Genomic DNA, 23,417 nt, shown 5'->3' on the forward strand with positions numbered 1-23,417 from the left:
ACAAGTGCCATCCGACGTTTCAAAATTTCCGCCGCTATTTTTTTTTTTTTACGGAGAAATTGTTGGTTGAATGTGTTTGAAAATTTCACTGAATTTTATCGGCATCTCGAGGAAAATACAGTGAAATTTTCGGACAGCTTTGTTGAAAAATTTCTCTGTGAAAAAATAATATGTCGGTGGAAATTTTGAAACGTCGCAAGGCGCTTGTGATAATTGTGACGAATCAGCACGGTGTGATATATTGCCAACCGAACGCATCAATAATGCTGTCGCTGTGTGTGAAAAATATACTAGTAACGAAAAAAACCTTGTCATCATCGGAGTGTATAAAAATCTACAATGCTTTTTTCCAGTTAAAATCCATATTTTTGCATTTTTTGAAAAAAAAAACAAATTTAATGAAAGCGCACCGAGGTAATAATCAACTATCACGATTGTTATTGAATCTGGTACTTTTCCGGATAATTTCTCCGGGATGTCGGTCATATCAACTTTTTTAAAAACAGTTTTTACCTTGCTTTTTTGTATGTGCGTGGGGCGTATGAATAGAGGCGTAATTGGACTGCATTTTGCAATTCGGAACTATAAATTCCGGCCCGGTTTAAAAACAACGTATGTGCCATTAGTTTCCCTATGCACATAAGTGTTTTTTCAGATGAGCCAGAATTCATAGGTCCAAATTGCAAAATGCAGTCCAATTGGAAGACGGAAAAAAGGCGGATTGAGTGATCCTAACACTTTTTAAGTATAACATTTCGCGTTAAAACAAATCCATAGCAGGCGTAAGCAAACTTACAGTCATCGATTTATTTTAAACAAATTGCTAAACAAATTCCTTTTTTTGTGGCAGAAAACAGATTTATTCTGCCTAGGAGTACATGTCATCTCTTTTAATCCCGAAGAACCTCGTTTGTTAAACCTAAATTGCTGAAAATGAGTGAACTCGAAAACTAAGCGTTCGATTTGAGGTTTTCAAATGCATTATCATATATACGTTTAATCTTGGATATTTTAGGGGTTCACGAAATAGATTCTCTCAGAGGGAACCGCTGAAGTGTGTTTTTACGTGTAGTGGATCCGTCTTCTCCAAAACTTTAAAATAAAACAAGTTTTTTTAAGCAAAATTTTTCTAATTTCTCCTGCCATAGATTCATCGTAATTCAATCGGCGAGGACGAAAACACAGCAACTCGGTGACTCGAAAATGCTCACTTCTCATTTTTAGTCAATTTGCATAAAGGGCATTGAAGTTACCGCATCTGTTCCAACTTGGACATGTACGGTGTCCTTAAGTATTTGCCTTAAAACACCAAAAATCTTTTTCTTAGACTAACGTCTTCTCCTACTGTGCAGTTTTGCGTGCATCTTGATTATTTTCATTTTTTCGAGTTGGTGTGTTTTCGTTCTCACTGATTCAATTAGTCCCTCTTTTGATAATGTCGAACTCGGCAACGAGTCAAATTTCCCCGCCCAATCCGACAGTAGCGGCGAGGAAGCGAACTGGAGCGCAAATTCTCGAACTCTCGATTCAAATGCAGAAACATCCCGTTCGAATCCGATTCCATCAGTGAACAGTTGAACACGTTTAAGGAAAAGCAAGAGATGAAACCGGAGCATGATTCACTTGTTGTCGAACCAGCGGCGGTTTATTTCGCAACGTCCATCTGCCCGCCTCTGCCGTAGACCCCCTCCCCCCCCCCCCCCCCCGCGCTCTCACTCTTGCGGGACTCTGAATGTCGGGATCGGAATCCGATCCAACCCGCGATTGAACGAAAAAAATCCGCGGTGGCAACGCAACACCCTCCCCAAGGAAAGTAAGATGCTTTCGCCTGTCGTCAGAGATCGAAAGTGAAATTACACGATTTTAAAGCTCATACATAGGTGGATCTAGAGTACCTATATAGGGAGAGTATGGACAATTGGACGTGTCGAAAATTTTGAGGTTAGGTGATGGAGCTCTTAGACCCCAAAAAGGCAGGCAATCTATGAATTCAAATTATCCAGAGTGATTTATAATCACAATTGTTGGGAACTGTCGTTGGTAAAGCACGTATTTGACTTGGTTTTTGCATAAACTTTCTCATTTTTGCGGAAGAATACTTACGTATGAATTTTCTTGTCCATTTTCGTTTGATATTAGAGTCTAAAGATTGACAGTGAAATTTTTCGTTTTCAAAGGTTACCTACACCTTTGGGCCCTAAGAGCTACATAATTCGAGCTGTAAATACTCTCCCTATATAGGTACTCTAGGTGGATCCAAGGGCTCCCCTTCCCGTTCGCCCGAAAAAAGGAGATGGAAAAAAGGAAGAAAGGAATACAGGAAGAAACGGAGGAGAGAGGAAGAAAGAACATTTATATTTGGTTCTTATTTTTGGAAAAATTGACTCAAACTGCATTTTAGATGCTCTACAATTTCGAAAAATTTCTGGAGGATTCCTCCCGACCCCTCCTGCGCCCCCCACCACCTTTTTCGAGTTGTCTGGATCCGCCAATGGTGTGTGAAAGCCGTTCGAATTTCAGGGACGTTGACATTCATACATATTGAAATTTCCCGGGTTTTCATGGAAATTGAAATTTCACATTACATTACGAACTCTCCGATTACATTTTACTGCTCGTCAGATTACGGACAAAAATCCCTCCTGGAAATTTTCGTAAATATTTTGTGACTGGTAAAGTAACTTCGTAGACGCAATTTCAAGAAAGAATGTTACTTTAGTTTCATTTGAGAAATTCGAAAATGACCGACGATATGCAACGTCTTGATCAATGGTTATGAAATTTCAATCCTCGTGAAATTTCATTTGCTGTTAAGTTCTATCGCTGTGAAAGTTCAATCTCTGCAACATTTAAACTCTTCTGGACTTTCTAATTCTGTGAAGTTTCGATCTCTGATTGCAATGGAGATTTGCATATTTCCACCATTCATCGATACGTCTTTTATTAAAGCCCTCGATTTGATTACATCCAGCTAGCTTCAGGTTTTACATTTGAATCAGTGAGTTCGAAAACACACCAACTCCGGTTTTTTTCGATTTTCACTTTTTTACGGTTTAGTAACACTTATGGATAGAAGAATTTGCACGCAGAAGAAAATTTCGGAATTGTAATCGGAAGTGCTCGAAACAACGACGGGAAAAGGGAAAAATCGAAGTACTTCATTGGAAATACCAATTTTTGGCCATTTCAAGGGAAACAGGTGACCATCCGATTTTGCAGTTTTCTTTTTTCGGTTCAGTATACCTTGTACTAACAAGTTATATAAATATTCAAGTGTTATTGAGGTCGAAAAATCTAAATTTTTCAGGGCAGACTATGAAAATCAGTATCTGAAAGTCGGTGAGAACGAAAACACACCAACTCGGAAATTTTTAAAAGCTTAATTCTCTGTCATCAAACATGGTGTATAGATTTCAATTTGGTGCTCTACAAAGTCTCTAAGTACTTGTCCTTTGGCACCAAAAAGGTTTTTCTTAAACTAACTTCTTTGCTCGCTGCGCAGTTTTAGGTGTTTCCTGAAAAAAAAAAAAAAAATTTCCGAGTTGGTGTGTTTTTGAACTCACTGATTCATTTATAAAGAGGACTTACTTAAATACTGAATAAAGTCCTACCTGTTTGATCCCTTCCACCATGGTCTTAAGGTCCCGCTCGTCGCTGAAGTAGTTGGGATAGAAGAGCGGCCAGTGGAGCGGATTCTTCGAGCGGAGCTTCATGTAGCCCCGGCTGTGCGGCTGAAGAAGGATCGGCACCAAACCCCACGCGTCATGGCCCTCGTACGGTTTGAAGACGCGCTCGTAGACCCCTCGCTTGAACTTGAACATATTCCGGAGGGAGCCACCGGTATCCCCGGTCAAGGCGCCCGGCCCGAACACGAGCTCCATGTCCGGTTGGGAGCTATCGTTAGCGTACTTGGTCAGCGTGAAGGCGACAGCCTCTGCACCCCCGGGCAGCGTGTACGGCCCCTTGCCTCGCACCAGGTAGTCCACCATGAACCGCGGGCTACGAAACCGGTCCTCGACGATCGTCACGGAGTCGTTGACTAAGAACGCCAGCCCGGCCATGGACACGTGGTCCTGCAGGTTGTGGCCCACCTTCAGGTCCTCCAGCACGGGGATCCCCAGCTCCTGCAGGTGGTCCCGCGGCCCTATCCCGGATAACATCAATATCTGCGGGGAGTTCAAGGTCCCCGCCGAGATGATGACCTCCTTCCGAGCCTTCACGGCGAACGTCCGTCGGTTCTTCAAGAACTCCACGCCGAAGGTTTGCCTCGTCTGCTCGTTGATGAGGACCCGCGTCACGCGGGCCTGCTTGACGACATGGAAGTTCTTCCGGTTGCGTATGGGTCGGAGGAAGGCCTTGGAGGCGCTGAGCCGGGCGCCGTCTTTGGTCGTCGCGAAGGCCGTGGAGAACCCGATGGGCACCGGCTCGTTGTAGTCCACGATGTTGTAGCCCAGCTCCTGGCCGGCCTTCAGGAACGTCTTCGAGAGGTGGGTGTTCCACGCCGGCTTGGAGACCCGCAGATAACCACCCGTGCCGTGGTACGGGGAACCAATCAGCTCCGGGTCGCCGACATCCTCGGACTTCTTGAAGTAGGGAAGGACATCGTCGTAACTCCAACCGGTGTTGCCCAGTGCGGCCCAATTATCGTAATCGGCTTTGCAGCCTCGGGTGTAGACCATGTAGTTGATGACGCTGGTTCCGCCCATAGCCTTGCCTCGCGGCCAGTTGCAGCGATTACCTTGCATGCCGAGGCAAAAGGTTTTCGAGGGTTGCGTCCTGTATCCCCAGTTATAGTCCGTGTCGATGATGTAGCTGACGAGGAGAGGGATATCGGTCAGGAAGATTTCTTCCTTGCCCGCTTCCAGGAGGAGGACCGTCCATGCGGGGTTTTCTGTCAGTCGATTGGCCACCACCGACCCGCCAGACCCTGCTCCCACGACGATGAAGTCGTACTCCTTCTCGATCCGAGAAGTCTCTTTGACGGCGTTCGCCGGGATGTTGAGGCCCTCCCTGTAGTAGCGGAGCACCGATTGGAATATCGTGTAGGCCTGGGCGTTGGAAGTCCGCGCGCAGGACACTATGACAATTGCCACGGGGACGATCAGGTGAATGGTCAACATGTCTTTGAAGGTTTTCTCATCGGTTTAGATTGACGGAGGTGAATTCTCACCGCACTGACTTTCACGGATCGTAACTTCTCGCGTACACGTAATTGCAAAGAGATCGAACAATCGACGATTCGAACAACACGTTGACTGAAACAAGCTTGTAAAGATATTCGCAACTAAAAAATAAAAATTTTATTAGCACAGTGTTAGGACCGAAGATAGTGTGGCAAGATAAATTCTGACGAAATACCTATGGTTAAAATTATAATTATTGAGATCACGAAATCTACTCGCAAAAGCACTGGTCCCTTATTTATTCCACCGACTCGGTAGTTCACTTTAGTTCACCGCTGAGGCACTTTCACAGCATTCATCAGACGTCACTGTGGCTTTTCTTTCGAATCAATCACTTTTCATTACGCTACAGGATTATTTCCATCTCCGATTCGAAGCATCAAGCTGCATTTCGAATGTTCATCCGGTTGGGTCGCGCTGTACGCAACCAGTCACTTCAAATTCACCCTTTTTTCCTTTTTCTTGACATTGAAAAAATTGTTTGGCCTGTATTAATCACAACAACGAAGATGAACCGAGTGGACCATTTGTTTTCCGGACGACGAATTTGTCCTTGCCATTCACGTACATGCAATTATATCTCGGAAATTGATTCTCTCTTGATCATGCAGCATTTGTCATGAAGGGCAAAAATTTCCTGGGCGCACAGCAAAAATGAAAAATCGAAATATTGTCATCCGTAGGCATAGATACCATACAGTCTAGAGTTCCAAAAAAGTTTCCGTCTGGAGAAAATTTTCAACGAAAGAAAATTGTTTGAAATGTGTTTATATTCATTCAAAAGAGGATAATTTTTTGAAAGATAGCTGCTCGTTCCCGGTAAATGGACATTAGACGGAATTTGTTCGTAGCTTTGATGGATGCCTCTTTAAATTTGGCAACAGCTTCTGCTGGTGCGGAAAAATTTAATTCCAGTGAAAATTGTCACATACAGGTCAAAAAGCTGAAGCCTTTGACTCTAACGTTTTTGGGAAACAGTATTATTTTTCCCAAGGACCGGAAATCGGCACAACACCGTTTAAGAAAACTTAATGAGTGCCACTCGAAACTAAGCCTTTCACCGATGGAGATAAAAAACAGCAATTAAGGAGGTGTTGGGTGCGCGTGCGACAAGAATGTGAGTCACGCACGTTTACGAGCCAGAGTGCACGTCGCGTCGCGTCTAGACGGTGGCGAGCCGCGAGAGGTTAATCGAGAACTGAGCCAAGTGGTACTTGGTCCGGAGTCGGCGCAGTGTCGCGCGACCTGCATCCCATCTCGCGCACGTCCTTGAAAGGCCGTTCGGCCCGCGCAACGGTGAACCTGCAGCTAGCGGCTAGCGGTCAGTCCGCCGTCCAAGGGCCTGCGGCTGCGCAGTGCGGCCGAGCGTTCTGCGACTGCGCCGTCCAGCCGGGTGCTCTGCGGCTGCGCGGTACTGTCGAGCGCTCCGCGGCTGCGCAGCGCGGCCCGGCGCGTTCTTGTCCCGCGCTGGGCGCCACCGTGAAACAGGTAACAGTATCTCGGTTTGTTGGTAAACAGAGTTGAACCTTACGGCGACTTCCGGCGGCGTCGCGAACCGTGACGTAAGGACCCGCGAACAAGAGCAGCCTCCGCAAAGGCGTGTTTTGCGCATTAAGGACTTCGATGCAGCGATGGCAACGCGGAGAGGATCACGGAGTGGGTGAGACGCACATTACTGACCTATGACCGCAGGGCTCAGCATTTGCGCGGAGCACAGTGGAACGGCCCCTCGGTGTAGGTCAGACTAGATTCCCTCTATACTGAGAGTCAAGATAATATGAATCCATTTCTGATTGGTCCCCGTATTATAGGCCTATAGTGTCACAAACGGGAATAAAGATTACATTTTCACCGATTGCAAAGATTATAATCTGGAATGGACCGGGGAATTACGGGTTCGGCATTCGGCAAGGAACAAACGGAATGAGAGAAGGAACGGAGAAAGGAATTTGAGAATGGGCCGATCAAAGATTACGAAGAACGTTCAATTTGTGTAATCTTTATTCCCGTTTGTGACTCCATGAGGGGTTGTTGTCTTGACTCTCTGTATCAAGGGACTCTAGGTCAGACGTGAGATTGTTGATTAAAATCTCAAATTTTGATGCTTATTTTGTCACACTATACATTTAGAGGGGCGCCACTTTCGGAAAATTTTACGAGAAAACGAATGGAGCCACCCTCAAACTTCTACTTTTTGTACTAACGATGAAGTTCGCTTTGAAATTTTTCCCACCTTATCCGATCTCTCCTATTGACTCTCTTCACTGTGCGCCGTTGCGAAACCCGACGAAGACTGTGCGCGCAATGATGGTGCGCGGATCGAGTATTATCCTTATCCTCGGAGTCGCATTACTCAAGAAAAATGCAGTTCTTGTAATTTAGCCTGCTAAATATCTCATTAAAATGTTCATTCTTAGGAAACCTATTTATTCTCTTGAACATTTCAGGGACAAGAAAAACTTGCAAAATCGCCAATGGTAAAACACCGCAAAAGTAGTATATCCAAAACGGGGTGGATGCCACCTCGGATTCAAGTATAACAACAGAAATGTATACGCTCTGGAAAGGAATGCACCTAGAATGGAGATGTTGCATGTGTGAGGATTTAAATCGCAAAATCCATGCCAAATTTCCCCGGGCAAGTCGTAGTTAGACCAGGGGAAATTCGGGCAATTTCTAATGGAGATGTTGCATGTGTGAGAAATTTGCGATTTGACTGAAGATTCTTATGTTAAAGTTCGCGAGAAACACGATGGTGCCACTGGTTTTCTCTCAAATCAGGTCCCAAGCTCAAAAAAAGCTTTCAAGTTGAGGCCAAAATGGAGGGGATATCCCACGCTATCCTGAGAGTCCATCTCTACACCAATACAAACTCTCCATGCAAAGATAGGGAGCAAATACATTGACAGGGCTGCCATTTTATTTGAGGACTCCAAAACTGAAAACACGGCAACCCTGCTAATGTATTTGCTCCCTATCTTTGCATAGAGTTTGTATTGATGTAGAGGTGGACTCTCAGGGTAGCGTGGGATATCCCCTTCATTTTGGCCTCAACCTGAGAGCTTTTGTTTAGCTTGGGAGTTGATTTCAGAGAAAACCAGTGGCTCCATCGTGTTTCTCGCGAACTTTTACATAAGAAGCAACAGTCAAATCGCAAATTCCTCACACATGCAACAACTCCATCATTGATCGATCTGTAAGGCTTGAATATTCGGTTATGCGAACCGAACTATACTGTGTTTTACGTGAACTGAACTTTGGTTCGTGCAACTGAACTTTTTTTCTATGTACGACCTCGGAGGGTCATCCGACACTGAATCATCATAATAAGAATCCATGACATGCTTAACTGACCCAGATTTTAGACGGAAATTTCTCTTCCGGGCGTTATTTCAAGTCGCCAATTTTTTACGGAGGTTTTTGCGGCGCTGCTGAAATGAGCGATAAAAAGTGTACACGCTGTTTTTGTGGATCGCGGATCCATCACTTTTTATACCTCTCCACCTCTGCGTATTCGCGGACTACACGGACCACTCCTCGTTTGGGGTGTTAATGACCGAATATGACCGATATAGTTTCGTCAACCGAATGTCAAAATCGTGATGTCAAAAGAGTGCGTGGGTTTTTAGGGTCGTGCTTTATGAACGTGCGACAGCCGGTCAAGGATGCGACCATCTGCGGTTTGGAGTAAACAATATGTTGGAAATGGGAGTATTGTAACTGCTGCCGAGAGGAAATGAGAACTGACTTCAATGAAATATTTAGATATCCAAATTAATAGAATACAATTAAAAATAGAATTACACTAATAGAACAATAAGAATTCAAATTTTACCGATCATGAATCTGGAAAACAATCCTGAAATGACCCTGAAATTCCCGAATGCCGGAGTTTATCAAAAATAAATTCCTTTCAAATCTCAGAAGTTCCTTCTTGATCCAAAATCTCAAATCATCTCAAATTTCATGACACACTGAGAAAAAAGTAAACATGGCATAAATTTGCAGCCAGGCAGATGTCTTTTTTAACTAACCGGGTTTCTTTACTTGCTATAATCGACATTTCTTTTGATGGATGAAAGCATCCTTTCCGGTTGATTCAAATAAATTTTTATCTCGGCGGTAAAATTAAGAATAACGCTACTTGGATTACGACTTTCTTAAATTTCATGAAAATATCCAAGTCCTCAATAGAATCCCCGTGCATTCTCAAAAGGTATAAAAATCCAGGAAAACACCAAATGTTAAAATCCCCAAACATTCGTAGTTCGGTACGGGCTATTTTTTTCGTGGTTGGCATGTCGATGTCAAAATGCTCGTCATCTTCTGGCACGGTTTCTCAAACTAATATAATGAAAGTAAGACTCTTCTTTTGTCAAGCGTAATTTAGAAAGTATTAGAATAAAGGCTTCTGCTTTTTTTTTAAAAAAAAAAAAAAAAAAAAAAAAAAAAAAAAAAAAAAGAAGTTCATCAGGTTGTGTTTAAATATAACTTCACATGATTCCGGCCATTTTGGCCTCTGGTTGGAGTCATGATTCTATAAGGTCTCTGTATAAATAACGTTTTGTTGCTGTATGTACAAAAACTTCAAAAGCACTCAATTTTCTTACACAATTGGTGAACTGGGCACATTTCCGAATTTGCCATGCACTCATTGCAATTCATTGAGCAACAACTTGTCGCTTATCGCTAACAAATCTTTGTCTTACTTTAATCCTTTTTGCAACAGGCTCATTCAACTGCGTTCAGTAACTCGAAGGAGATGGGTTTTGGAACAGGGATCTCCTTTCCGAGGACAAGTTAGCTTTCCGATATGCGAGTCGCCAGAAAATCCGAATAAAAAATGAAACAACGAAGATTAATGGTTTTGTAAGACACAGGACATAGACTCGAGATTGTGACGTTCTCTCAAGACTAAAACCATATCTGTCTCGTGACCGATGAAAAATGTCCTCTGCTTCATTTTTCGACCCATTTTTTTGTTCAAATCTTACACAGTGCATAGTCAGAGACTAAATATTCACAACTTAACAACACTCAACAGACTAACGGCACGGCTCGCTAAAGAAATGTCCAGCCGCCAAAGCGTTACCTATTTTTCCTCAGTGATTCATGCCAGGTTATTGTTAGGCAAGACAGCCGTTAGTGCTATCTCCTGCATGCTTTCGTGGTTGCGTTTTGGACACACGACATACATATTTTCAGGTTAGAAATTGGCAGAAGAGGGCGGCACTTTACTTGAAAGCACTATTTTCATTGGCTCTCTGGAGGAATAATGTCGCTTACTGCTGTCTTGCCTGAAACTACATAATTTTTTGCGCAATTACAGCTTCCTCATATGTCTCGTTTTGATACAATGAAGATAAATTTCGCTGTTTCAGCAATTCACCTGAAAGACGAAGGAAGCTCCCATTCCTTTGAAGGAAGCTCGATTTCGAAAATGTGAAAAACATATTTTCAGGTTAGAAATTGGCAGAAGAGGGCGGCACTTTACTTGAAAGCACTGTTTTCATCGACTCTCTGGAGGAATATTGTCACTTACTGCTGTCTTCCCTGAAACTACGTCATTTTTTGCACATTTGCGGTTTTCTCACATGTCTCATTTTGATACAATCAAGATGAATTTTACCGTTTTAGCTATTTCAGTGATTTCATCTATAAAAGATTAGACGAATTTTGAAGGAAACTCGATTTCTAAAATTTGACACTTACTGCTCTTTTCGCTAACACGGCAGTATTTCCGGCACCGGTTGGTACCAACGACATGGAAACTATAGATTGGTGGTTGCCTTCGAAAAAACGTAACACACATGGAGCCCGTCGTTCGATAGGCCGGCGGGGTGTGGAAATGGCCGATTGCTATTTTCGTCATAACCTCATGTACATGATATCTTACGGGAGTTTTTAGAATAAATGATTTAGCGTTGACATTTTTATCGTAAACGCACTTGATGAATGGCTAAGTTCCATATCTGGACACAGATTTTCGAACAGTTGGTTCTGAATTTGATATAAGTTCGTATTCAGCAACAACCCTATAAGAAGCCATAAAAACTGACTATCTTCGCCCCGACCTAATTTTTGCTCCTGGTGTGTTACGAATTTCACTGTTTGTGTAGCATATGATCCCTCTATCTATAGGCCTCGATAGACGATCAAATTCCCGAAACAATCCCGATCAAAGTAGCATCAAAGTGTCGGGAGTCATCAGTCTTAAACTCATTAATTTGCTTCATTTTAAAATTAAAACTAGGCAGAAATGTTTCCCGTGGCAGGAAATGATGAATGGTGGCACTCCGTTCTGATCTTACTTTGAACAAAGAAGTGCGGTCCGTCAAAATTTGATGGTAGATGGTGACCACCAGTCATCAGCATGTCTATTTGGATCCGGCTCTCTAGACTCGACAACGGTGCGTGTCATCAACACCCGTCGGCAAGGTCAAGTTTGTTGTGGCCGATCGTCGGTGCCTTTGAATTATGATTGAGCGCGCGACGGTGTCAGCCCGGGGCGTTAAGTGATGACCCAGCGGAGAGCCCACCGATGCCACGCCGCGGAAGAACCGCCAGTCCGGAAGTGGGTCGCGAAGCAGGGGAGTTCTTTTCGGCGACTTGGCGCGGATGAGCTTGAGCGGAAGGTGGCGATCGAGGCACCTGGGCTTGTCACCGCCCACTGAGTGCGGGTAATCACGGTGAAAGTAGACAAATGAAGTCGTTTCGAAAAGGACTTCAATATTTTCCGAGTCTATTTCCGTTTGCCCCGACGTAGGTGTAAGCGATTGGAGAGGGAGCGGTGGTTTTTTTTCATCGATAGGTTACGTTAGAGTCCCTTTATACTGAGAGTCAAGACAATTCGGCTCATGGATGTCACAAACGGGGATAAAGATTACAGAAATTGAACGTTTTTCGTAATCTTTGATCGGCCCATTCTCAAATGCCTTTCTCCGTTCCTCCTCTCATTCCGTTTGTTCCTTGCCGAACCCGTAATTCCCTGGTCCATTCCAGATTATAATCTTTGCAATTGGTGAAAATGTAATCTTTATTCCCGTTTGTGACACTGTGGAGGCCTAAAATACGGGAACCAATCAGAAATGGATTCAAATTGTCTTGACTCTCAGTATAAAGGGACTCTAGGGTATGTCAATGCTTCGCCGCGCTCAGGAAGAACGCCATATGAGCCCTCAGACGTTCCCGAGTTTCCTTCGATAAAAACCGAATTCACTGGGAAAATTGGGAATGTTTTCCCCAAAATTTTCAGGCTATTTCGTATGCAATTTGATCTAATACATCTGGAAATTTCAAAGAAAAATGTGCATGAATATCGTTAAAAATGCACGTTTTATCGAGGGAAATTTGGCAACTCTCGAATGCTCATACGGCGTTCTTCCTTAGCACGGTAGACTGGGAGAATCGACCTCGGACATGCTGCTGTGCCCAAGAAAAACGCCGTATGAGCCCTTCTGACGTTGCCAAAACTCCTTCGACAAATCACGAATTTTCCGGAAAATAGAGAATTTGCTGGCAAATTTTATATTGCTTCATCTAAAAGTGCTTTAAGAGCGGATTTCACTGTATTTTTTATAATTTTTTTCTGATATGGGAAATAGTATAAGGATAGATTTAAAAGTAAGAAAATGCACCCCGCCTAGTGACGTCATCTGGCGGCGTTTCAATGTAAACACATGTATTTTAGCAGATTAGATCATTTTGTCATATCTTCTCCAATAATTGTTTACTTCATGAACCAAGGGTATCCTCGTATTCAGTTCACTCACTAGTTTCCACTTAACACGAAATTCATCGAATTTCAGACATCTGCAAATTCTCTATTAATAGATGATTTTCTTCCAATTTTGCAGAGAAGTTTGTTCATAATCAGATCTAAAGTATCCGAAAATTTCAAGGGAAAATATTCATAACTATCTTCAAAAATAAATATTTTATGAGATGCAGTTTGGCAACGTTCGAATTCTTTTACGACGTTTTCCTATAGGATGGCAGCATGACGACCTGATGGTTTTCTCGTCGTTCACTTTTTTGATAGAGTAAGTTCAATTTGTGCGCGTAGATTCTTTCGGAAAAAAATAGATTGATTGGTAGCGTACAATAATAATATGCGATCTAAACTGAGGTTGAGCATAATGCTCATCACTGGAAAAAAGTTTCTTGGATTCAGAGTCTAGACTCTTGAAAAATTTGACAAGAGGAAATACTCTTGATTCATCGGATTTTTGCTTGATTTCCTGTTATTCAAGCAAAAATCCGATTGAATCGGAAGTATTTTTCTTGTCAACTTTATAAGTTTCTAGGCTCTAGATCCAGGAGATTTTTTTCCAATGTATTTTGTATCGTTTTCCAGATCTACTGTTTATGGCTTTTTGGTTTGATCCTATTGACAATCTGTCTACATAGGGACTGTAAAGGATATTGCGACACTCAGTGGCGTGGCGCACTTTGCGATATATCGATTGATCTACCATTTAAACCGATGGAAAAGGATCGATAAATAGGATTCTCAAAACGAGCACCATGATAAACGATTCTTTACCATAGATTCAAATAGGGATGTATCTGTTGAAGGGAATTAGTCAAAACAGGCATTTTATCAAATGCCTAGGCAGGAAGTCAAATTTAGACCGTTTATGGAATCTGTAAATTTAGGGCGAGGAGTTCACGGGTTTTCAATATCGGGAAAAAATAGCTCTATAAATCCGCGAACTCTCCTTGTTTCCTCCTTTTTACATGCCTTTAGCACATTTAAATTCTAACATTTAAAAAATTCCATGTTTCATGACTTGCTGTAAATATCATGATAAATGTGCATTCAGGATCTTAAAACCGTTTAAAATACTATTATATGCTGCATATTTATACAAAGAATTCTTTCTTACTGGAGCAACGAATTATTTTGTCTAAAATTAGAGTGAAAAATCAAAATTTCAATCTAAGTAAGAATATTTGACTGTTCACTGAAAAAAAAATTCTCGGCGTTTTTACCAAGGTCCGTTGGTACCTTTACCATCTCACTTTTTTTACCAATTATTGGTAATTTTACAAAGACAGACTGGTAAGCTTACCTAAAAACCCGTATTTTTACTGTTTTTCTCAGGTAAGAATACCACTTTTATTGGTAATCAATTCCCGGTAACTTTGCCATTTTATCGCGGTAATTCTACCACAGTCGATAAAAAATATTGGCGTTTTTACCAAGGTTCAGTGAAATTACCGAGAAAGTTCAATAATTTTACCAAGATTTCTCGGTAAAATTACCAATTCCATAAATGACAATTTTACCAAGAAAAAACTGGGATCGAATAGAACCCTGAATTCTTGGTAATTTTACCCTTTTCTTAGTAAATACACCAAGTTTTTTTTTCAGTGCATATCGATATTCGACCATTTAACCTTCGCCACTGGAAACAACTGGAAACACAGAGAATTTCTCTCAGGAGGATGAAGGTGCGGGCTGGAACTGGGAAGCAAGACTGAAAGTGCCAAAACCTGAAATCTACATGGGAGTCGTCCCTAAAGTTACATGGCTCGTGATGAAGACGGCAGGCCAGGTGTCGGACCACTTTTGAAAAGCCTATTCGTGTCCCGCGGGGCTACTCGCGGAGTCGCAGGGCGCTAAAACCACCCTTTCTCGTAGAGAGTGAATTTCTCAAAGTAAGGGGTTGAGTGGTGGAGACGGAGTGTGCTTGAAACCAGACACAAAACCGAAAATTTAAGAGGGGTCTTTTCCGGTCACATTCCCTGCGCTGCCAGCTCGGAGCAAATCCCTGATAGCACATCGAATAAAAGGGTTCCTTTTATAAAAGTCAGCACATCGAATAAAGGGGTTCTTTTTATAAAAGTCTCGATAGTCTTTTTTAGAGTGCCTTTATACCGAGAGTAAAGACAATGCGAATCCATTTCTGATTGGTTCCCGTAGTTTAGGCCTTCACAGTGTCACCAACGGGAATAAAGATTACATTTTCACCAATTGCAAAGATTATAAACCGGAGTGGACCGAGAAACTGGGGGTACGGCAATGACAAAATGGAATGAGAGAGAAAACGGAGATAGAAATTCGGGAATGGGTTGATCAAAGATTAAACGTTCAATTTGAGTCATCTTTATCCCCGTTTGTGAAATCCATGAGCCGCGTTGTCTCAACTCTCTCCATAAAGGGACTCTAGTCTTTTTGAGATTTCTGAACCTTACACTTTTTTCTAAATTTAAACCCTAACTGGCTTCCTGTATTTTTTATTTTGTTTTTGGGTTTTACCGAGTTTTGATGTTTAAAGTCTCCTTTTGTTTTAATTTTCTCTTCCTTTCTGTGGGTCTTTGCTGAAGGAGTTTAACAATGTTTATCATTATTCAATATGATCCATATTTTTCCATTATGATCTTGAAGAAACAAGTTTCATTAGGAATTAATTTGAAACACGTTTTTTAGCAATTATTTTAGGAAACAACTTGGGATTTTTTAGTTCTGGTTGACCTGTTTTAAAGATTAAAAGAATATTTACTTACTTGGTTCTAAAAATAATAAATAAAAATGATTTAAGAATGGTTTTAAGAACACTGTTACAGTGGAGAACAAACATTTTCAATTATATACTTCAGACATATTTTCCTAAAATTTTCTGAATATATTTATAAAATGAATTTGAAACTTTTAATGTTTCAAAGGCGTTTAAAAATGTTTTCTTACAAATGAAGAGCCAAAGGGACGTTTCTTTTCCCTTCTAGTATCTGAAATGTAACTTTTATAAGCTCGTAAGGTATACTTTAATCGATTTGGGAGCGTTTTCCGAGATTTTTGAGCCCCTTTCTGTGCAAAATTGCCCTGTTTTCATAACTTAATCCGTCCTTTTCGACTAAAATGACGCCTCTATTTTTTATGACCTTTAGCCATCTCCCATCTAAATTCCAATTCATTTTCGGCAAAATTTCCTTGAAATCAAATTTTTGAGGTTTGCTCCATGTGAAAAGTACAAACCTACTACCAGTGAAACCTCGTAATAAAACCTGGCTGAATATGGCTGCCACTTCCGGTAAACTCGGATAATTTATTAAGATCACTCGAAGTGTATCGGGTAACCATCCGTGGCCACTTTCGCTCCGCTAAAAGTGCTCTTCAAGTTTGCAATACTCGAAGCTGGCGCGGTTTCCACCCCGCACGTCCCGCCCCGGAAGACCACCTCATTGTCTAAAATATTTACCCGCAGAATGTGGGCCAAGAGCGGCAAAAATGAGTTCGTCTCGGGAGAGCACCGACATAGTTGTCAAACATGTTCACCATGCGGTAACGCCTTCAACCTCTCATGCAACTATTACTGCTTAGCGGTTGTCTGTGTGGACTACACTTGCAAATGAAGGCGCCCTAATGTAGCCCTTTAATTTCGGGAGAGCATCGACAGAGTTGTCAAACATGTTCACCACGCGGTAACGCCTTCAACTTCTCATGCAACTATTACTGCTTAGCGGTTGTCTGTGTGGCCTATACTCGCAAATGAAGGCGCCTTAATTTAGCGCTGCATTTCATAGCGGATATGATACTTTTAAAGATATAACATGCAACCATTACACCTCGAAGCTACGGGTTGAATAAAATAAGTACGCTTTTGTATCCTGAGCCACAATATCATCACTGTGCAGTGTACATACACGGAGGGAAAAACTTCGGAAATTGTTTATCCCTGGCAATCGAAATTTTCGGTCATAGGAACCAATTGTTGGTTCAGGTAATCAAAGTTCTTCGTAGCCAAGACTCACATCCTTTACTAAAGACTCTGGTTTTTTAAGCTGAAGACTTTGGTCATCTGAATCGAAGTTCGATTTATCTCAGAACCGAAAATTCGGTTGTCTCGAGCCATTTAATTTTTTCAAGAGAACGTTTGTGCGGATTCCTTTGAATATTTTGAGGAATTTGCTTCGTAATACGCAGAAAAGTCACTGATATTTACACAATGATACGCACAACCGTTTTCATGTAAAAAATTGAATTGCCCAATTAAAGGCAATAGCTGATGTGGCTTGGTTCCTTTCTGCTGAACGCGGTCTAAATGACCGCATCGCAATGTAGTAACGTAATCGGAAAATTTGGACTACAATTTATCGAGTCGCTAGACGAAGTTATGATTCAACAACTTTAGTTTATCTCAACAATCATGGCTATGTTGAAGAGTATGCCTCCATGACATGACATGAAAAAATAAAAAACACTAAGAAGTGGCCCGAACTGTATGTAACAAAATGTATTATTATATATTAATTATAATTTATTATTATTTATTACTAATAATTTATTATATTTATTGATTATAATTTTTGGAACTTCTTGGCTTTGTTTCCCCCGCGAAACGGTGTGGACCCGGCACCATTTCTCCACCTCGTTGCCTCCATTAACTGAGGTCTTTTTCCCGCAAGAACTTTGATCTTAAATGAAAACTAAATCGGCGTATTTTTACTGTCCTGCTTGACAGCGCTGCATTTGGTCACCCGTGGATGCGGCGTTTCGTGCCGAAAGTCGAAGGTTCGAGCACTATTTGGACGTATTTCTGCCAAACGGAACTATGTGCATTGAGACATGAGTCCTGAGACCCATTATAATGTATGCATAACAGGGCTCACGTCATAATTCTCATAGTTTCGTTCGGCAGAAATACGTCCATTTCTGCTGGACGTCACGTCACGTTCCGTCGATAGTTTTCCGCGGGTCGCATCGGCTCCAACAATGACGTCATATTTTATTAACGCGACTGCCCGACTGCCCTGCCGGCGACAATATTCCAATATCACCTCGGAAGAAGGACGAGGAAGAAGAAAGCTCGTATCGACGGACCCTCTTTTTGAATCGGCAATCGGCCACTGGGCAAATCAGCTCGGCCAATATGAACAGAGACACCCTGTCTACGAAACCCTACGAAAGCAATCTAATCGTACAAGAAGTGAGGTATCATCGGAAAAACATCTCTTGTTTCAACGATTTTCAATGTTGCGATGAGTCTATTGTGTTTTCAGGTCGGTTACATTATATTTGGACTAAGTTTTGCAATTTGGAACTATAAATTCTAGCCCGGTTTAAGAACAACGTATGTGCCATTAGTTTCCCTATGCACGTAAGTGTTTTTTCAGATGAGCCAGAATTCATAGTTCCGAATTGCAAAATGCAGTTAATTTTGTCTTCCTACATGGCGGGTCGCCGAGTTTCAATTGGATTACATTTTGCAATAAGGATTACTATTTCTAGCCCATTTTAGAAACACTAGAAAAAAAACACATTGGATCTAGAGTCCAGACTCCTAAAAACATCGACAAGAAAAAATACTCTTGATTCAATCAGATTTAAGCTTTAATCAAGAACCAAGCCTCTTAATTTGAGCGGATTTCCTTTTGATTTAAGCTTAAAACTGATTGAAGCAAGAGTATTTTTTCTTGTCAATGTTTTCAAGAGTCTGGACTCTAGATCCAATGTGTTTTTTTTTTCCAGTGAACAACATTTATGCCATCGGTTTCCCTATGCAGATATGTACTTTTATGGGAAATCCAGAGATAGTGATTCCTTATTGCAAAAAATCCAATCTAGGGTGAAAGCCAAAGCTTAATTGCTAGTTAATGTTTCATAAACTACTCTGAGTCAGACTGATTCAGGCTGATATCAGACTGATGTCAGCCTGAATCAGTCAGACTCTGGGTAGTTCATGAAACATCGCCTGACGTCCGACTGACTCACTTTTATTAGGGATTGAAATCGAGTTTCGCCTTGTCGTCAGAGGAGCGATGCAATTTGACCATAGACTCCCTTTCATGAAAAATGTCAGGCCATGCCGTTTGACGTGTAACACGGTAATTCAATTTTATACCTACCTCGTTTAGTAACACATTGTTAAACGCCTTTACTTCTCTCGATGCTTTCAGGTAGCAATCAAACACACAGCGCGACATCCCTTTTAATTAAAATTTGTCATTCGACATAAACTCCCGTATTACATACACCCAACGAAGTTGGAGTCATGCCTTGACCTTTAGGTCGATCCCAAACAAGTGACGCAACTCACTGCGAGACGAACGATCCATCGAATTTTGCATTTTAATGAGGGGACGAACACACCATGCTAAGGAAGAACGCCGTATAAGCCAACAGGCGTTGCCAAATTTCTCCACACAAATCAAGAATTTTCGGGAATGTTTCTAAATATTTTTTTTCCGATTATTAGAGAGTTTTGTTCGTGATATGATCTAAAACATCTGAAAAATGTCAAGGAAAATATTATAACTTTCCTAAAAAATAAACATTTCCTGAGAGGAAATTTGGCAACATTCAAGTGCTCATACGGCTTTTTTGCTTAGCACGGCAGAACACGCTATTCTGCTACTGGCGCACAGTGGACCGAGAGAATTAGAGTTGTCGGACATGAAATTTTTGACTAAAACTGCAAATTTCGATGTTGATTTTGCCACATTTTAAATTTCATGGGGTGCTTTTAGAAGAAAATTTTACGAAGAAACCAATGAAAACACTTTTAGGACATCAAAATTCTGTAAAAACGGAGTTATAAGCTTTTAAAGTTTCCGAATTTTGTCCGACCTCTCCTATTGACTCGAACCACTGTGCGGCACTGTGCATCCATCCCCGGCTTATTGGCATACCCACACGTGTATTCGAATCATCCTGTCGGCTATGTGTCGAAACAGACTGCAGTCCGGCCGGTAGACGGGGCAAAAAATGACACAAAAATGGAAAAGTTAAGGTTCAACGGGTAAAGTTTCGGATTGCCCTTGGCCCAATGATCGATGAATTTGAGACGGTGGAATCTCGGATTCCAACTTCAAGGTTCATTTGAGAGACTTGGATGGATGAGGATCAATTTCGCAATGCTGTCGGCCACGAAAGCAATGCACGTCTTCCTCGATTTTCTCTCCATCAAAACGCAGTTTAAAAATAAAATTACATTTGAAGTCTAGTGTGCACCCATTAAAAGCTTTAAAAAATGTTTCTTTAAACGAACAGTGAAACAGTGGCAGAGATCTCAGCTGTGTGCCACTTTTTTTTTCAGCTGTGTGCCTATGCCTGATGTATTTTTTTTTTTGTTTGTTTTGTAAAGCAAGAATAACAGTTTTGTCCTCTAGAAAGTGGGTCAAAAATCACGATGAGCGCATTTGCGTTCCATTTAACACTTGCATACTAGAATGTTTTGCAATATTCAACCTAATCCGGTAATCCAGAATTGCGCGAAAGGTCTAAGAAAATATTTAAGGATTCTGCGTAAAAGGCACATAAGGATTGCGCGTGCAGAAACCTTAACATCTGCTACAGGAATGCGCGAATTTTAAAATGAAGTTAATTTAAGGTAGAAGTTTGGCAAAGCAGGAAACAATTGGAAAATACACGCATTATTATGTTACGCTAGTTTAGGTTAGTTTGTTGACAAATCATCGATGTCTTACCCTCTGATGATAAATGATCGATATATGATCGAATATTGGTCGAGGGTATAAAGAACTTACCTAACTTTTTTCGGAATAAAATATTTACTCGGGAGAAACGAGGCAACGTTGAAATGCTTATGCGGCGTCAAAATACAACATGGGCATTTTAAGTTCTATCATTCGATGCCGCGATTATTGTAACGGGAGTTCGGATAATCGTGCCAAACTGTGCAGTCGGCGTTAAACGTATATTAGCGCCTTCAAGACTGTAGGAATACTTCACGCATTGCGCCAAACAGTGCGGTCGGCGCACAGCCCGTATCAGCGCCTACAAGACTGCATGAATACTTCTCGCATTGCGCCAAACGCAGTGCAGTCGGTCAGTTGGCCTGAAACGCATATCAGCGCAGCCTACATGAATATATAGGAATGCTGTTGGACTACGAGTCATCATTTTTGACTTTCTGCTCAAGTTTTTATCATAATGGGCCTGTTGCAAACTTTTGCTAGAGCAAAAATAAGAGTTGTTTCTTATAGATAATGCCTCAAAAATCACGATGAGCGCATCGGCAAAGTCTGAAATGCACTCATAACTTCACAATCTGCGTAAGAAATTTGCGTTTTTTTAAGCTTCCCGCTTCAAAAACGATACTACGGCACAAGTGAACATTTTGTTAGAGGAGTCGCTCCATCGTCGGCGATATTCATCATGGCCGACGCTTGCGCGCAGTTCCGCGCGTAATTCGAGGAGAGTTCAAGGTCAATCAATTCGGGCGTGGAAAACATGAACGTTAAAACACGCCGATTGTTATCTGGTCTAATCCAGTTCAGGTATTATCTCGTCCCATCACACGTGTTTTGGCGGATTGGCGTCGGCCATGATGAGTATTGCCGACGATGGAACGACTCCTTTTACAAAATGTTCACCTGTGCCGTAGTATCGCTTTTGAAGCGGGAAGCTCAAAAAACCGCAAATTTCTTACGCAGACTGTGAAGTTATGAGTGCATTTCAGACTTTGCCGATGCGCTCATCGTGATTTTTAAGGCATTATCTAGAAGAAACAACTCTTATTTTTGCTCTGGCAAAAGTTTGCAACAGGCCCATTAAAGGGGAAATATGTATCCTCATTATAACGATTCCTAAACTCAGATGAGATTCAATTTTGTTTTGGTTACATTAAAAGAAAGTGGGACGAACGAAAACATCTAGTCAAAATTTTCGATACTTTTATTTGAGATCATTTAGGTAAATTCGTGGAAACTTTTCAGAAAAAGTGTGTGTAGCTTTTTAAAAACACATATTAAAAATAAAACATGAAAGTGGCGCATAACGTTGCAATCAGAGGTACATATATGTATCTCTATACGCTTTCTTTTGCGTGTACCCGTCGTAATTTGAATCCATCCATCTCTTGAAAAACTTGAACATGGTTGTTCCACGATTTTTTACGTGTGGTTTTTCTTCAGTGGTTGATGGCCAAAGGCCCCTAGCTCACTTTTTAAATGTCTACGAAAGCTCTCTGGGCCATTCGTGCTGCGAGGGCTATCCATTGAAGAGAGACATGCCCGTAAATGAATAGGGAATGAACAGTCTTCCGCGATGTAGCTATTTACCACAAACTACCGAGGTTGCCAGATTAACGCTTTCTCTTTGAATATTGAATATTCGCACAAATATGTGAGTTTTCAGTACCAGAAAAATTCGCGCAATCCTACGCATATCCAAAAAGGTAAAAGAGGGGGTTTACCTGTAACGTAGTATTGTTTTTGAGGCGGGAATATAAAAAAATCCTCGCAATATTCTTGATTTCTGTGAGATTTCAAGATTGTGAAGTTAGGAGGGCACCTCAGACTTTGTCAATGCGCTCATCGTGATTTTTGGTCCATTTTCTAGAAGACACAATTCTTATTCTTGCTCTGGCAAAATCATGCAACAGGCCCGTTTCCAATTATTTCGATGTTAAAAAATATCGGCTTCAACGAGGTCAAAATCTCAAGGTCAGAATTTCGGAGCTTTTCTCGCGAAGTCCCGAAGGAAATACCACCAAAATTGGAGCGAAAATTCCTCCCCCTAGCATCCGGCGGTTTTTCTCCTACCCTCTCGACATTTCACTCTAAATAACTCGAGAACGGGAAGCCGCAAGGAAAGAAAACAATGATCCCGATTAGTTGATGGACACAAATGGCTCCTCTTTCCCGCCCTTAAAAGCTTTCCCGGTGCTCCGCGGTCTTTTGTGCCCGATTCAGTGTTGCCAAATATTGGGAAAAATTCAAAGGCCCCCTGGGGCCCCGGGTTATATTGCGAGTATACGTGGCACCGTAAAATTTTCCTTAAAAATGACTAAACAAGGCTTGTCTCTTAAAAGCCCAAGTTGTTTTAATACTCGTTTTTGTGAATTGATTAATAATACACCTTGGAGATATGAAGTGGGCATGGTTGGTGGAGCTGAGTTCTATCTGAACGTTGCAAAATTTCACCTGAAAATTTATTTCATTACTTTCGACGGGTGAATGTTTTACATTGACAATTGCAGAATTTTATGTTCATAACGGGAAATTTGAAAGAGCGGTCACAATCTACAAAAATGGGTTACGAAACAATGAACGAATTTTGACTTGCGAATAAAAAAAAAGTTGAAGGTCAATGCAATTTTTTGTTTGATGATGGTTGATACGCAATTTATTGAGCGCAATTAATCAAATGAAATTCGCGTGATGGGTCATACTGATGAACCATGATCGAATTTGAACTGGCGAATACATTTTTCCTGAGAAAAATGATGCTTAGAACACGATGTGCACATTAAATTTACGAAAAAG

General features: G+C 41.5%; 2 protein-coding genes across 4 annotated transcripts in view; one reads left to right on the plus strand and one right to left on the minus strand.

The window, feature by feature from the left end:
• LOC109033395 (glucose dehydrogenase [FAD, quinone]) overlaps positions 1 to 6,753 on the minus strand; it is a 48,557-nt gene extending 41,804 nt beyond the window's left edge. Inside the window, exon 1 of the mRNA XM_019045989.2 lies at positions 3,612 to 6,753. Coding sequence (XP_018901534.2) covers positions 3,612 to 5,120 — 1,509 coding nt within the window. The 5' untranslated portion in view covers positions 5,121 to 6,753. The remainder of the gene's footprint in view (positions 1 to 3,611) is intronic.
• Positions 1 to 23,417, plus strand: part of LOC109033396 (alpha-1A adrenergic receptor) — a 232,187-nt gene that overhangs the window by 170,752 nt on the left and 38,018 nt on the right. The gene's annotated exons all lie outside the window — the stretch shown is intronic.

The sequence above is a fragment of the Bemisia tabaci genome, chromosome 10 (assembly GCF_918797505.1).
Source record: "Bemisia tabaci chromosome 10, PGI_BMITA_v3".
Classification (NCBI taxonomy): domain Eukaryota; kingdom Metazoa; phylum Arthropoda; class Insecta; order Hemiptera; family Aleyrodidae; genus Bemisia; species Bemisia tabaci.